Here is a 15,725-nt window from a genome sequence, read left to right on the forward strand (position 1 = left end):
CTCCTCGAACTGCTGCAGTCCTTGATGTGTAGGTACATCCACAATGCTGTTAGGGAGTGAGTTTTAGGATTTTGACCCAGCGACAGTGAAGGAGCGGCGATATATTTCCAAGTCAGGACGGTGAGTAACTTGGCGGGGAAACTCCAGCTGTTGGGGTTCCCAGGTATCTGCTGCTCTTGTCCTTCTAGATGATAGTGGTCGTGGGTGTAGAGAAACAGACTAAGCTGTCGTCAAGTGCTCTAAATGTAGACTATGTGATGCTGGCATATAGAATAATACGGTTCATTATGTTTCTATTGTCATATTATGAAAGATGCCATTATTTTATCTTTTGAAGGTTATACATCAGAAACTCCAGTTCAATGGAGCATTCAATCACAGACTTCCCTCCTACTGACTAGCCTCCTACTTTATGGAAAATGAATTTCCTTCCCCAACTCCTCTGCAAAATAATTAGATGATCTGGTTAATATTTATTTAATTCCCCTACTCCAATGGCATCAACCCAGCTCCATGTTGATGGTGAATTCATTGACCCCCAAATCAAATAGTTTCTCTGAGAGTCTGTTCCATACCTCCATTGCCCTTTCTTCACTTGCTTTAACACTTTTTGTTTGCTTCTGACCACTTGTCCTATGCTGGGAAGGATTATACCATGAACTTTGCAGTTGTGCTGTCAAATATTTGACTCAAAAAAAAATCAGTTAACTCTTTAATCCCATGAAGAGTTGCTGTACGTAATTTAAGAGTGGACTTAAAGAGTAGAGCTCACTCATGTGACATCATCCTGTCCCGAAGCACTGCAGACAACTGGATTTCCAAACCAAGCAGCTTTTAGTTAAGTCACATGTGGAAAAAGTTTGGGTTTTGCAGAAGCTAATTGGAATTTATTTTGTTGAAATACAGGAGGTTGGCCTTTCTAAAGAAAGTTTTGATTGTGCATGAAGCTCAAAGTCACTCCATTCCTTCTCTGCTTTTTCTTCTGCAGCTGAATTTCTCTTCCTCCTCTGGGGGGTATATCTCTGCTATGCAGTACGGACAGTTCCATCAGCATTTCATGAACCACGCTACATGGCTGTAGCTGTCCATAATGAGCTCATTATATCTGCTGTATTCCATACCATCAGGTAAGATAACTGCTGGCTCTTAAATCTAATCAACTAAAAGCTAAGAGGAAGTATAGGGGTGGGGCATGCCTTTTTATTTTCTGCTTTTCAAAAGAATTGGAGTGGGAGGAGGAGTATTTGGAAAATAACTCACATGTTTATTCAATTCATGCTGCACAAATTCCTTGGCTTCAGTTGTCTATTTTCCTCCAGTCTTTTTTTGATTTGATTAATCTTCCTTACGCAAGAATTACTGTGACGCAGTCAACTGACAAACAGTGATCTTGTCACATGAACAATAACATATCTCGAAGACCGTCTTTGGAGATCAGAAGTACGAGGGGTGCCGTGGTGAGGCTTTATACCACACAGTGGTGACCCAATTTTGGGTACCTGAGCACAGACAAAGCTCCTTGTGGCAGATAGCCTGTGCTTTATGAATGTTTGCTGTATACACATTATAAGCAGTTGACCATGCATACCCATATCCCATTTCATTGATGACCATATTGATTTCAATTGTTACTATGGGTTAACTGGTGGTGTAGTGAGGGTGGGGGATTTGTATTGCATGGTTGCAACATCATGAAATGGACTAAATAAATGGACAGCAGCCTGAACAATCCTTTTGCCACGGTCAGGATTGTTCACCTTGACTGTCCACATTGGCTTTCTGAGCAGACTAGTCATCACAAGTGCACTCTGTGATCCTGGGCAGGAGCCTGTCTATTTGAATGTAACTTATTTTACCCACTAATTTTATGAAGCCATTGACGTGCTTATTTTCAATGTTTCAATGCGTCAAATCCACTGCGTCAAGTCCACTAACAAAATAGCCAATTGATCCCCTCATTATTAACACAGAGCAGTGTCATTTCAGTTTCCCCTCAACTGTCCAATCTAACAGAGGACTGCAGAAAATAGCAGCAGCACTCACTGTGAAATGTCCAATTGCATCAAGCCTCTGGTGGAAGCAGTGGTAGTAGATTTTATTTACTTTAAGTAGTTAATGTCAAATGCCGTTTTTGTTTCTGTGGGTTTTACGGGATCTCATTCAGAGGAGCAACAAAAATCATTTCTCATTTGAAAATGGTGCCGAAATCACACTGCAGGCTTGCTGGAGGCAAAATTATGAGTCATCTCGGTCCAGTATAAGTTCTGTAAACTACCATGGATGATATAGTACCACCTCTGTCCTTGGTTTATCCTAACATTATCTGTATTTTCTGAAATTGTTCCCCTTAAATTGTACTCAACATTAACCACACCCTATTGCGGTGAAACTCTGTCATTTCCAATGTATCATTTATTTGTGTTGCACATTTCTATAATAATAACTAGAATCCATCGTGTGAACAATTACTTGTCTGAATTAGAAACAGTCGGATATGTAAATGTAAGCTGCTTAATCCTTGTTTCTAGGTTTTCCGATTCTGTAATTATCATTATACAACCTTGGATAATCCAGGTCTAACTGCATGCCACTGTTGCTGCTGCAATGCAATCTGATGTCACAGCATAGCATATGTGCATGACCTCCAATGCCATCACCCATTACATGTATGTGAGCTGCTTGTATAATCCATGCCAATTTGTGCATGCATCTGCACTGCAGAGAGCCCGCTGATGCAAAACAGAAAAGCCTTTCACTCTGCTGACAGTTTGCAGGATTGGAAATGTGTCATCTTTTCAATTGAAGGAAGAATATATACACAGATATTGATTCTTTCCACTTTATTCAAAAATAGATCATCTGTTTTCATCGGCTGTTTAAATTTCCCGTTCAGGGGTTTGTTGATGTAGCTCGATAGTTGAATAAAATGAGACTACCTCATCTGAAATGCATCTACGTTTATCGCTCATTGTGTATATAAAGTCTAAGAGGTTCTACCTTCACATAATTCTACTAGTGAGGAGCTGGCAGAGGGAATCATCTTTTCTTCATCATTTTTGTTTGAATCTGATGCAGGCTTTATAAATGATGAAGGGCAGCACGATGGCGCAGTGGGTTAGCCCCATTGACTCACGGCACCGAGGTCCCAGGTTCGATCCCTGCTCTGGGTCACTGTCCGTGTGGAGTTTGCACATTTTACCCGTGGGTTTCGCCCCCAGAACCCAAAGATGTGCAGGGTAGGTGGAAGGTTAAAATGTCAAAATTGCAGAGCATGACTCAAAAACGGCATCAGCAACGTACGGTTAGAAAGTTCCTTTAAATGTGGAAGAATATCCCAAAGCACTTCACGCAAGGGCATACTTAGACAAAAGAATGACACCGAAGCAAAGGCAGAGGAGATAACAAGATTGGTAAAAGGGGTAGATTTAAGTTCTGAAGAAAGGAGCACGATGTGGAGAGATGTTTGCAGAGTTTCGCAATTCTCAAAATGTGTGGCCCTCCCTTTTAAAAATCGACCATGGATGGTCCACTCGATTTCCTGCCTTGTTCCTGATTGGCAAACTGTTTATCAACACATCAACACAGGAAACCAATCGACCTATTGGCAGAAATTGCCAATCCAAAACTACGCCATAGCAATTAGCATAAGAAGCTGGTTGGCTTCACAAGTAGGAAAAGGACTGGATTCACGTACTGCCCACTCATGAATTGTGCCTCATGAAAATTATCCCCAGTTGCTCTTCAGATCCCAATTATTCAAATGTACAAGATAGGGACGCGGGAGTGATCTACCGGGCAGTATATATATTGTGTTATAAATAAAACAACGCTTCTTTATTTTTACTTAGTGTGGACTCCCCATGTCCTTAATAAACTGGCACAAGGAGTAAACTGGTTTGCTGTCGATGCTGCGGCCTACATGGCTGAGCCACCTCCTTGATTTTCTGGACCCAGGTTTGGATTTACGTAATATGCCATGCCTCTGTTTGGGCGGTTAGGTGCATTTGACGCCGGTGTTGAAGACTGGAAGCAATTACTTATTCCTGGCCAACAACATCACAAAGAATGCGTGCCAGATGGTCATGCACGTGGAGATGATCTGGAGTCTCGTGTACCCGGCGGTGCCAGATACTCAATCGTTTGACCAACCCGTGGCACTTGTGGTCCCACTCAGTCCCATCAGTGATCATCCAAAGATATCGGCTCAATCTGGCGGAGAGGTTTCCCAGTGAGCCGGTCACCGAGTTCGTATCACGGCTACGAAAGATAAACGGGTTTTGTGAGTATGGAATTGCTTTCTCAGATATGCTCCCCGATCATTTGCTCTGAGGTGTAAATAATATGGAAACGCAGAAAAAACCTTTGGGTGAAACTTCCTTGATTTTTATCCGACACTGCAGATCTCCTTGTCCCATGAAAGCCCGGAAAGCGGTGTCCAAGGCGGAAAGCGGCATCCAAGAGGTACAAGAGATGGAGGTGACATTTTTGGGGCATCGCCCCTCACATGGTATCCTTACTGGCCAGACCGACTGCCATGGTGACTCCAGCCTCTGGGCAAAGAGCTGCCCACCAAGATGTGTAAAATTACCGGTCTCGGCTGAAGGCTATTCCGGCCCGTGCGCAACATGTGGATGCCGGTCTAGGTTTGCTCACAGGCAGAAGGGCCAGAGCTACAGGCCCACTGGCCAAAGTTGGCTTCAGCCCCAGGGCCGAGCATCTGGATGATCCAGAAGAGGCTGAGATGCAGCTAAACTGATTGGCATCACCCCGTGTGGTCCCATTTGTCTTCTGATACAGGTGAATGGCCATATGATATAAATGGATTTGGATATGGGAGCTACCGTTTCTGTGGTGACACAGAACACCTTTGCTCTTATAAAACAAGGTAACTTCGGCTGACATGGCGGCTTGTTCTCTCCGCTTTAGTGGAGAAAATTAAGACCAAACTTTGTCGTTTGGAGAGTTTGGGCATCATTAGGCCGATGTGCTTCGTCGATTGGGCAGCGCTGGTAGTCCCATAATAAAAGCGGAAAAGGCAGTCCACCTCTGTGGAGACTATAAATTGACAGTGAACACTGCTTCGAAGTTGGACCGGTATCCTTTACCACATTGGTCTCTCTCTGTACATTTACAAATTGGACATCAGCAACGCTTACCTACAGCTGGAGCTTGATAAATCCTCACCGACGTACGTCACAATCGACATGCACAAGGGACTCCAGAAGAAAACCCGGCTCCCGTTCGGAGTATCCTCGACATGTGCAGTCTTCCAGCGCATCAGGGAGAACATCCTTCGCGGATTGCCACACGTTGCCGTTTACTTAGATGATGTGTTATTCACCGGGATCACGGATCAAGAACATTTGTAGAGCCTCGAGGCGGTGCTGAAACATTTTTCTGTGTATGGGGTCCGCTCACATTGTGCATTTCATGTGAAAGATGTAATATATTTGGGGTGTTGGGTGGACTGAGATGGCTGGCACCAGCCACCAAGTAAGCGAGAGCCATCAAAATGGCCCCTTCACCACGAAATGCCACTGCGTTTCGCTCTTTTCTTGGATTAGTAAATTACTATGGGCAGTTTATTCCAAATCTGGCAACCATCCTGGCCCCGCTTCACTCGCTCCTCAAGAAACACCAGTGTTAGGAATGGAACAAGGCCCAAATGAGACATTTAAGGTGAAGTGGCAGTTGTCCTCTTCGGGTATGTTGCCGCATTTCGACCCTTCAAAACCATTATATGGCATGTGCAATGCTACACTGTATGGGATTGGGGCAATCCTGTATCATTGGATGAGCGATGGTCATGAACGTCCAATCGCCTTTGCCTCCTAGACGCTGACTGTGGCTGAGAGAAAATCGGCCCAAATAGTAAAAGAGTTGTGTGCGGTAAATTGAAAAAAGATTATTTTTATGGGATGTGGGTTAGGCCAGCATTTATTGCACATCCCTATTTGCACTTCAGAAGGTTGTGATGAGTTGCCTTTCTGAACTGCTGCAGTACTTCAGGTGTAGGTACACCCATTGTACTGTTAGGGAGGGTGTTCCGGGATGTTGCCCCAGTGACAATAAAGGAACGGCAATATATTTCCAAGTTAGGGTGGTGAGTGACCTGGAGAGGAACCTTCAGGTGGTGGGGTTCCCAGGTAACGGCTGCTTTTGTCCTTCTAGATGGTAGTGGTTGTGGGTTCAGAAGGTGTTGTCCAAGGAACCTTGAATAAAAGCAAATTACTGCGGATGCTGGAATCTGAAATCAAACAGAAAATGCTGGTAAATCTCAACAGGTCTGGCAGCATCTGCAGGGAGAGAAAAGAGTGAATGTTTCGAGTCCAGATAACCCTTTGTCAAAGCTAAAAGACAGAGAAAGTGGGAAATATTTATATTGTGGAGTGAGAATGAAAGATGAGTCACAGAAACCCAGGTAAATGGGGTGCTAATAGCCACAGAAACCAAGGGAGAGAGTGCTAATGGCAGTCCCCAGAGAGAACAAAAGATATAAAAGGCCAAACAGCATAGAAACTAACATCAAAGGGTGAACTGTAACAGATGTAGATGTGGGGGGAGGGGAATGGGGAAGCAAAGGGGAGAAAAGGTAAGGAAAGGAGGATAAGATAGGAGTGATAAATATATATAAAGAAAGACAAGAAAGAAAGAAATGGTAAAAGACAGTTAAAATGAAATGGGATAAAAACAAAGGGGTCGAGGTGGGGATGAGCTAATCATCTTAAGTTGTTGAATTCGATGTTGAGACTGGAAGGCTATAGCGTGCCTAACCGAAAGATGAGATGTTGTTCCCTCAGTTTGCGTTGAGCTTCACTGGAACATTGCAGCAGGCCAAGGACAGACATGTGGGCATGGGAGCAGGGTCTTTTGTTAAAATGGAAAGCAATGGGAAGATTAAGTTCCTGAATGTGCACAGATCGAAGGTGCTCAGCAAAGCAATCATGCAGTCTGCGTTTGGTCTCTCCGACAGAGAGGAAACCACATTGGGAGCAGCGAATGCAATCGACCAAATTGAAAGAGATGCAAGTGAAATGCTGCTTAACCTGGAATGAGTGTTTTGGGCCTGCAATTGCATGGGAAGGTGCCATGGGTGATGGGAGAGATGTTGAGTATGGTGGAGGAGTGGACTAGATTATCTCGGAGGGAACGGTCTCTGCAGAATGCTGACAGAGGGAGTGAAGGGAAGATGTGTTTGGTGGTGGCATCATCCTGGAGTTGGCAAAAATGGCGGAGGATTATGCTTTGCATATGGAGGCTGGTGGGAGGAAATGTGAGAACGAGGGGGACTCTATCCTTGTTCTGGGAGGGAGGGAAGGGGTCGAGGGTAGTGGCGCGGGAGATGGACCGCACACTGTTGAGGGCCCTAGTTAGCAGCACAAACACAAGTTTGGACTGGTTGAGCAGAATGTCCTGTTACTGTTGTATATTCTGTGTGACAATAACCAAGCTCTACACCAAACTGATCTCTGGGCGGGAAGTCTCCATTTGAGAGATTAAGTGTTGCCACCAGGACTGAATAGCATGCGACAAGCATTTCCATTGGGAATCTTATTTGGTAAGCGAGTCAGGCCATGCAAATGGACCAGCAGTCAGCTGGCACGAATTGAGAGCAATTCCCAGCCCAGTGGGCATTTTAGCAACTGGGGCAGGAGTTAGCGCGAAAGAGCCGGACAGCTGTTTATAAGCGCTCCACTTACCACACACTCACTACAGCCACCGAGCTGGCTCACTGCAGACCAGGCCTCGGAGTTTGGGAGTCTGAGGTGGACCCACAGCTCCATGTCAGTGAAGGGAGGAGGGACACCTCTTCCCCAGTGTTGGCTGCAGATTCAAGCCTGTCCTCCTGAACACCACCTAGGAGGTGTGGCACAGATTGTCAGCCCTGCCAGTCTCACCAGGAGGATACAGCTGGTTGTCCAGAGGGGTCAGAGTCACTTGTGAGGCCTCTGTCCTGAGATGGGTAGAGAACCAGTGAGTGTTCTAGAACAGTGCTTCTCAAAGTGTGGTATGCGTACCGGTGCCAGTACGCGAGCCATCGTCTGCCGGTACGTGGAGTGTTTCCAGAAAAGAAAGAGACAGTAATCCTGGATTGGCCTGTTTCGCTCACCGGTCCCTGGTACATTGAAAAAAAAAACTGCCGGTCCACCACATCAGATAGTTTGAGAAGCACTGTTCTAGAACACTCAGCAGGCGTCCTCTGGTTGGGGTGAGTTCTGCTGATTCTCTGCATCCTCTGCAATGGAGCATCCCTTCTGAGGAGTGCCAACACCTAATTAATTAATAATCGTTTCTTGTCACAAGTAGGCCCCTGATTGAGCTTGGCCATGCCCATCCACTTGACAAAGCAGCTGGGGTATGAGGGTCTCCAGTCTGTGGCCTGGTTGGGCTCCCAGATGATCAAAGGCCATCTGAGCATTCAAAGGACACAGGCAGCGCTCAACAGAACCCGGGTCCCTGGCGCTGTGAAGCAACACTGTGCTACCGTTCCACCCCTAGTCTCCTGCTCATCCTCAGCAGCCATGGAACCCAGGTCCCGCTTGTAAATATTGGCACTAATTCGCGCCCAAGAGGGGCGGAGCATCGCAAAAGGGTGGAGCACCAAGTGTCCACATCGCTAATGATATTACTATCCATGCAAATAATGGTTTTGCATGGATACGCTGGCGCATGACGCAAACATCGATATCGTCAACAGCAAGGGACCAGAGCATGGCGTCCGAATCACTGGGTGCAAACCCTGATTTTTCAACTTTGCACAATTCTCTCACCGATTGCGATTCACACTTCCGCCATCGCGAAGTGGAGAATCCAGCCCCTGAACTTTCCTTCAGTATTGTCAGGCTTCACACATTTCCCAACAACACTTGATTTTTGATCTTTCCCACTTGCTTGGGACCGTCTTCAAGTTTCCCTGGGCTGCAGCTCCCTACCACTGGCTAGCCCTTCCGACAACCAACCAATCTATCAAATTGGCCTCCTGCACGGCAGAAATCAGAAGATCCCTGTTGTTAACTTCGGCAAAACCTTCACATCTGAAATATGTGGGATTTAATTACACCTCCCCCTCCAGAACCTGGTGGTCATGCTCCCCCAGTCCCTCCCCATATTTATCAGGCCAGGGTCTCTAATTCCTCTGGGAGTGTCCACAGAGCCCCTTTCCAAAAGGAACCTGTGACTGGAATCCCAATGGCACAAATTAGATATCTAAATGCCTGTCTACATCGAACTACGCTGCAAGATAGCTCAGTGGAAACACCCCAGTCATAAAATATATCATCAGTCGTACATAATAGGCTGGATTCTCTGTTCGGGAGACTTTGGGCTGGATTCACCAATTTCCAGGCTATGTCCGGAGGCTCTGTGGCATTTTATGTGGAAGAAATCGGCGCGGCCCCAACACCGATCCTCTGATGGCCTTCCCGATATAAACGGCTGGGAATTGCCAGGTCCATGGTCGCGCATGCGCACCGTGATGACCTGCAGCGGTCACGGCGTACAACATGGCCCCGGCTATGTCTGGGCCCGACCTGCCAGATAGTGGCCCCCTGGACTCCCGCTCATCACCCCTGCACCACCCCCACCAGCAGCACGGCTCTCGCTCGACTCTTGGCGGCTCTGGACACAGAACGAAGCCATCACGCCAAGTTTCCGACGGCTGAGACTATTCGTCCCCCATGCAATCGGGAACATCGGCGCATCGTCGGCGGAGCATCAGGGGAAGGCCTTCAGGTCACATCCTGAGGCCGTCCTAATGGCATGCGGTGTACTCCTCGATGACGCCATCTTAAAAAGAGATTCTCCAACCAATCACCGATTATGAAATAAGCATTGAGGAATGGTAAATCCCGCCCTGTGTTCTGCTGCCGGAGCAGAATCGCTAGTGCTGGGAGTGTTGGCCAAAAGTAATTCAATATGAAAAAATGAAAATTGCTTATTGTCACGAGTAGGCTTCAATGAAGTTACTGTGAAAAGCCCCTAGTCGCCACATTCCGGCGCCTGTTCGGGGAGGCTGTTTCGGGAATCGAACCGTGTTGCTGGCCTGCCTTGGTCTGCTTTCAAAGCCAGCGATTTAGCCCAGTGTGCTAAACAGCCCCGAGGACAGAGGCCTCACAATATCCCTTGCCATGCAAATTTAAATGCCAGGGATCGCAAGGGATCTGTCAATATTCCTGTTCTTGAGTGTCATTTTGCATGGGCAACCCAATTGCAAGGCTAGCACACCTCCCCCCCCCCCCCCACAATGCAAATCTTGCCCCCTCCCAAAAAAAAGTAGGGGCCTCTCCAACCATGGGAATTGCTGGTTAAACTCCCCCTCCCCCCCCACCCCCCCCACCCCCACCCCCCCCCCCCACCCACAGAAGGCACAGGCGCACAAAGGTGACCCAATCCCCACAATGATTCCCCCACCAGAGACACCCATACTAGAGACACCCACGACAGACATCGTCCCACCAAGGATTCCCCCCCCTCCCCCATAGCAGGGAACCCACGCCCATCAGTCATCCCATCCTGGAAGCAAAAGAAAGTGCAAAAATCACTGCTTTTACACACATCTGTGCATTACACCTGCCGCATCAGGTAGTTGTCCATAAAGCAGCAACTGTAACTTTATAGAAAACCAAAACTACATCACAAGGTATTAAACCCTCTCAGATCTTTTGATCTGCAAAGCTTCTATTCACTTCAAAGAGAAATAGCTCTTAGTAGGCTGTAATTGACACCTTCCAGACAGCCAGATACGTAGATTGATTTTGATTTCAGTAGCAGCTGCTGCTTTCTAGATATCAATCGGAGGCAGTAGGTAGAAGGGACAGGTGAGTCAAAAAGCCATGGATTGTTTCACTCTCCACCTGAACAGCTCTTTATCTTCTTGGCAGGGCTGGCTGTTGGGGGGTGGTGATGGTGCATGTTTGTTGCCCTGGAGGGGATTCTCTGCTATGAGGGGGGAAGGGGCGGTGGGCAGGATTTGCATTGTGGGGGGAGGGGGCCCTCTGATGGGCTTTGGGGGCACATACCTTAAATACTAATCGCCTTGGCCTACTGCCAAACACTTGTACCAATCCATGCCCACGTGAATCCCAGCCCAGAGGGCCAGAGAATCACAGAGGCTTGGAGAATCGGGTGTCCAGCTTGTTACGAGAATGCAAATTGACCCATTGGCATCCTCCTGCTGGCAAGGGCAATTCCACCTCAACTGCAATTTTTCACATCCAACTCTCGTGTGCTCCCAGCACATTTCTGAATCTTCAGCTGGAGATGGAGAAAATTATAATAATAAGCTGACTGTCAAATATTGTGCGCAATTGATCCCCTTCATTTTGCGTCAGCTTTGCACTCATTTCTCATTTCCACTTAGCAATAAATTATAACCATATCAAAAATGCAGCCTTAAGTGTTACATCTGTTTTTTCATTAAGCGTTACCATTAATGGTCAATCAAATCAACTTTGTGCATTTGAAATTCAGAGAAGCACTTCAAGTATCCCACCAAGGACATCTCTTCAAATGTGTGCAGTTAATTAGCAGCCTGCTAAGTTCAATTTAAACAGGGGGTGCACGGATTTTGTTAAACTTGTCATTGTCAATTAATAGGTGACAATTAACTTTGCTGGCAGGGAAACGGTGACTGCAGGCGTCTTCTGCAAGCCTTGCCCAATATAACTCAAGAGAAAGCAGTATCAGAATGTAAACAGTTCTGGGCAACTCTCATGATAGATACAATGTCTAAATCTCCCGACCAGGATTGGAATGCCTATGTCTGACCCTAATCAGGCAAAACATAATACTCACTTAATTTTGTCTGATTTTTCTGGGCAATCGTCTGATGGAGGATTCTTCCAGACTGATTCAGCGCAGGAAGTCTTGGAGGGAGTCACTCTTTTTTTTTTAATGCTGCTAGCTACCATATTCTGTAAGTAATGAGTTTAAGAGTGCAGAAGGAGGCTATTTGGCCCATCGAGTCTGCACCGACGCACTTAACCCCTTACTTCCACCCTATCCCCGTAACCCAATAACCTCTCCTAACCTTTTTGGAATCTAACGGCAATTTAGCATGGCCAACCCACCTAACCTGCATGTCTTTGGACTGTGGGAGGAAACCGGAGCACCTGGAGGAAACCCACGCAGACACAGGGCGAACTTGCAGACTCCGCACAGACCCAGTGACCCAGCCGGGAATCGAACCTGGGACCCTGGTGCTGTGAAGTCACAGTGCTAAATTCTGTGCTACCATGCTGCCAGTTTAAATGTCCCAAAACTTATTTGTAAAGCTACTGAGAAATGTAAGTCTGTAAGAGGGAAAGGTGAATAAGGGGTTGCGGTGGCATGCTGTGAGGTCAGAACAGGTCAGGCTGGGGAGTGGGGGGTGCATTGAGGTCAATTTGGGTCGAAGGCGGTCAGGCTGTGTGAGGGGATAATCAGATGATGGGGGCTATTTTGGCCAGGTCGGTGCAGGAGGGTTGGTGGTGTCAGCTCTCTAGTTATCCAGAAGCTAGACTAGAATTTTCCAGTTTAACATCTCCTGGGTAGGTTAGTAAGTCAGAACTGCCCAACGTCTCTGACACAAAGTTCAAATTTCCGGCCAATTTCCATGGAATCATTGCACTGGAAATTTTGAAGGGTTCCTCGCACATCTCGGGGGTCACATCCAGTCTGCCTATCCGGAGACTGGTAAATCTGGGTCAGTGTTATGCAAACCTACATGCTGGCAGGCAACCTGAATACATATTAGATGTGGCCTGTTCACTGGTTACTTTGAAACATTCATGGATCACACAAAAATGTTGCTTTCCACCTTGCAAACAACATGCCATTGTACTTATTTTGGGGTCTGCTTTACTTATGTACCTGAACTCTTATCCACCCATACTCAGTGGGGCCACAGAGAAAGCTCATCTGAGAGGTGTCGGGCGCGATTCTCAGCCCCCCACGCCGGGTGGGAGAATAGCGGGGGGGCTCCCGACATTTTTCATGCCCTCCCGCTATTCTCCCCCCCACCCATGCCCGACCCACGCCACGAAACGGCGCTCACCGTTTTTTACGGCGAGCGGCGATTCTCCGAGGCCGATGGGCCGAGCGGCCGGGCCTTCACGCCCGTTTCAACATAGCAGCAAACACACCTGCTCGCTGCCGTCGTGAAACGGGCGCCAGATGCCCATTTGGGGCATCTGGGGGCCTGATTGGCACGGCAGTACCACAGCATTGCCAAGGGGGGCAAAGTCCGTAACGGACGCACTCGTTTCCCTCCACCGCCCCACAAGATCAAGCCGCCACGTCTTGCGGGGCGGCTGAGGGAAAAGACGCCAACTGCGCATGCGCGGGTTGACGTTGTCCAACCTGCGCATGTGCGGCCGATATCATCGGCCGCGTCAGCCGGCGTGACGCTTGACGTGCGGCCTTGATGACTGTCGTCAAGGCCGCGCCGCCATGACGCACGGGGCCGTGCTCCTAGCCCCGCCCGGGGGGGAGAATTGGCCCCGGAAGTGGGCGTGAAGGCTGCCGTGGGTCACGGCCTGTCCCACGGCAGTCTTTACGATTCTCCGCATTTGCGGAGAATCTCGCCCGTCATGTCTCAAATTTTCACGTCTATTCGTCATAAAACATTCAAATCCTGTTCAAAAGCACATGATCGGTGAACTCTACACCAAATTGTTCCTCACCACCGCTCATTCATCCGTCACCAATTGCTTCATCCACACAGTCACCCAGAATCACTAAAGAAGGTTTTCCACAAAGAAAACCCGCATTCCATTACTTATATACCAGATAGAGCAAACCTTTTGTTGTTTAATAAATCTGAAATGACATTTGCTTAATTTGAAAGGCAACTAGTGCCATAAATGAAAAATAGTTAATTGAGTCATGCTACTAAATTATGTTGTCTTCATCATTTCCAGTTTAATGAACTAAATAAAAGGAATCAGGAAGAAACCCATCAGGAACATTAACTGGAGAGTCAATTAGCAACAAGAAGATAATGGCATGTTAAATAAGGAAGGGTCAGGGCCCATCATGTCAATCCCATTAAAATCCATACTTCAGAATTAGTTCAGCTGAAATATCAGCAGGAATTGATACAAGAGTCTTGGTTACTTTGGTTCTATATTTTACCAAACAACAGGAGCTGGTATATGATAAATGAGCAACATTAAGAATACAGGCAAGTCCTCCAACTTATGACACAACTGATTCCTGGAAACTGTGTCTGAAGTTGAAATATAAGTCAGAATCGAATTTCCCACAAAGAATGTTATAAATGGGGAATTGGTTCCTGTACCAATGCTTGATACCCTATTTACTGGGTACCCATTTCCCTTTTCTGGCTTGGTCTCAGGAGTTCATGTTCACAGCTTCAGGTGCCCAGGATCGATTCCCGGCTTGGGTCAGTGTCTGTGCGGAGTCTGCACGTTCTCCCCGTGTGTGCATGGGTTTCCTCCGGGTGCCGCGGTTTCCTCCCACAGTCCAAAAATGTGCAGATTAGGTGGATTGGCCATGCTAAATTGCCCTTAGGTTAGGTTAGGTGGGGTTACTGGGTTGCGGGAATGGGGTGGAGGTGTGGGCTGAAGTGGGTGCTCTTTTCAAGAGCCGGTGCAGACTCAATGGGCCGAATGGCCTCCTTCTCCACTGTAAATTCTAAGATTCTGTGATATTTTGGTTAATGTTTTCCAACTTTTTAACCTGTTTTAGAGTGAGAAACAGATCTTTTTGAGCTTAGTCCTTGAATTAAGGGAACAGGAGGGGTGGGGTTTCAGAACTTCCCGTGATCCAACAATGCCATCCCTGACTTGTATCAGACATGCTGTTCCGGGGAAAAAAGCACCAGAATCCTATTGTAATAAGTGGGAAAACCATCAGGGTGTGGGCAATGCCACATAATGATCAGGAAATCGTGACCTAATTTCCCATGGGTTTTGGACTTTTGTCCTGATGTATTCAGACTCCTGCTGAAAGCCAACTTGCTCTGGGGTTTGTTCAACATCCGTTGAGCCTGGCAAGCACCCTCCATGCAGTGAAGCGTTTGGCCGCGGGACACTGAAATTATTCCCTGAAAAATATTTCCCAGTTTCTGAGATCTAATTCTGCTGAGCAGTGGTCCGAAGTGTCTTGGGGTCTGAGGCAGGTTTCTACACTTCCCCAGGCTCATTCTGGATCAGTGACCCAATATAAAGAAAATATAAAAGATGGACGATGCAGAAAATCGATGTGCATACAGGAACATTTGAACTTGTTCCCTGGTGTAGGGTTGTAAGGTCAAAACCAACGCTGTAAAGACGAAAAATTGTGTGAATTTATAAACATGATAAGTGCCGCTCATCATAACTTGAACATTGTGTAGTCGAGGACTGCCAATACATTAATTAAAATAGGTATTTTAACTCCTTGATGAATGTGAAAAATGAAAAAATGAAAATCGCTTATTGTCACGAGTAGGCTTCAATGAAGTTACTGTGAAAAGCCCCTAGTCGCCACATTCCGGCGCCTGTCCGGGGAGGCTGGTACGGGAATCAAACCGTGCTGCTGGCCTGCTTGGTCTGCTTTAAAAGCCAGCGATTTAGCTCAGTAAGCTAATCCAGCCCCTAATGTGCCACTTAAGTGCAATCAGCTCCACAATATATCACAAGTCCCTGAATGTGAGGCTCTTGTTTGGGTCAGTTGAGGCCTTCAATTGTCAGCAAACTGGTGAACAAACCATCTGTGTGATGGAAATGGAACGGCAAACAGCC

The 15,725-nt window shown here is 47.0% G+C and overlaps 1 protein-coding gene across 1 annotated transcript in view; it reads left to right on the plus strand.

Annotated features, from left to right (window-relative positions):
* Positions 1–15,725, plus strand: part of gpr158a (G protein-coupled receptor 158a) — an 827,720-nt gene that overhangs the window by 728,077 nt on the left and 83,918 nt on the right. Inside the window, exon 8 of the mRNA XM_038798141.1 lies at positions 989–1,127. Coding sequence (XP_038654069.1) covers positions 989–1,127 — 139 coding nt within the window. The remainder of the gene's footprint in view (positions 1–988; positions 1,128–15,725) is intronic.

The sequence above is a fragment of the Scyliorhinus canicula genome, chromosome 5 (genome assembly GCF_902713615.1).
Source record: "Scyliorhinus canicula chromosome 5, sScyCan1.1, whole genome shotgun sequence".
Lineage (NCBI taxonomy): Eukaryota > Metazoa > Chordata > Chondrichthyes > Carcharhiniformes > Scyliorhinidae > Scyliorhinus > Scyliorhinus canicula.